Source organism: Propithecus coquereli, unplaced genomic scaffold, assembly GCF_000956105.1.
Source record: "Propithecus coquereli isolate 6110/MARCELLA unplaced genomic scaffold, Pcoq_1.0 Scaffold230, whole genome shotgun sequence".
Taxonomy (NCBI): domain Eukaryota; kingdom Metazoa; phylum Chordata; class Mammalia; order Primates; family Indriidae; genus Propithecus; species Propithecus coquereli.
Genome location: NW_012147842.1, coordinates 895,777 through 896,916, shown reverse-complemented (window position 1 = coordinate 896,916; position 1,140 = coordinate 895,777). Strand labels below are relative to the sequence as shown.

The window sequence follows — 1,140 nt, the reverse complement described above, 5'->3', positions numbered from 1 at the left end:
ATACCACCTACCCCACATATGCTTAGCTTCCCCTAGTATCAATGTCCCCCACCAGGGTGGTACATTTGTTACAACTGATGAACTTACACGGATGCGCCATTATCACACAGAATCCATAGTTTATATTAGGGTTGACTCTTGGTGTACATTCTATGGGTTTGGACAAATGGACAATGACACGTATTAACTATTATAATACAGAGTAGTTTCATTGCACTAAAAGTCTTCTGTGCTCCACTGATTTCTTTCTTTTTCCCATCTAATCCCTGGCAATCACTGATATGATTGACTGATTGTACACATTAAAGCTATATACTTCTGTCTTCTGACAAAATAGTATTGAAGTATTTCATAATATATACAAATTGATAGTTACAAACAAAAGAAAATGAATTATTTTTTCCTTTTGTAAACAATGTGGCTTCAATAGAAGAATATGCATTTTGTCAATCTTGCTGGGTTTTGATAGCTTACGTATTTCAAGTTATAAAATAATATGAAATTTTAAAGTTATTTGAAGTTAATGAAAGTATTAATGCTCACATTCACTCATGGATCTCCTTCTTTGTTTTTATCTGCTTTCGCCTTCAACTTTAGACGGAGAACACAGAAAGTGGGGAAGAATGGAGAGGCTTCATTCTTACAGTAACAGAGGTAAGAAGGTCATTACTTTTGAGTGATTCATTTTTTCAACAAATATTTGCTGAACACCTACTATGAACCATGCAGAGTGAAAGTGGCTGAAGCAATTAAAAAAGAGATCTACACCCTTGCAGTTACTCATGAAAGTTATATCAGGTGGTGGAGATGGAGAAATAAAGTAAACAAGAAAACAAACAAGATCGTTTTACATCGTGATAATTGTTATGAAGAAAATTAAACAAAGCAATGTATTAGGGAGTGGCAAGCGCTCAGGGAGATCTACTTTTTGGTCTTACTCTTCTGACACAGTGGTCCTTTATATATTCTAATATTTGCAGCTTATGTTGCATCTTCTAAAATGCTTTCCGATGCCTTTTCTATCCATTTAATACGTACTTATAAAAATGCTGAGATGAGGCCGGGCGCGGTGGCTCACGCCTGTAATCCTAGCACTCTGGGAGGCCGAGGCGGGTGGATCGCTCAAGGTCAGGAGTTCGA

General features: G+C 36.7%; 1 protein-coding gene across 1 annotated transcript in view; it reads left to right on the top strand.

The window, feature by feature from the left end:
• Positions 1-1,140, top strand: part of STAP1 (signal transducing adaptor family member 1) — a 60,455-nt gene that overhangs the window by 8,468 nt on the left and 50,847 nt on the right. Inside the window, 1 exon segment of the mRNA XM_012645339.1 lies at positions 598-654. Within this exon segment, the coding sequence (XP_012500793.1) occupies positions 598-654 (57 nt within the window).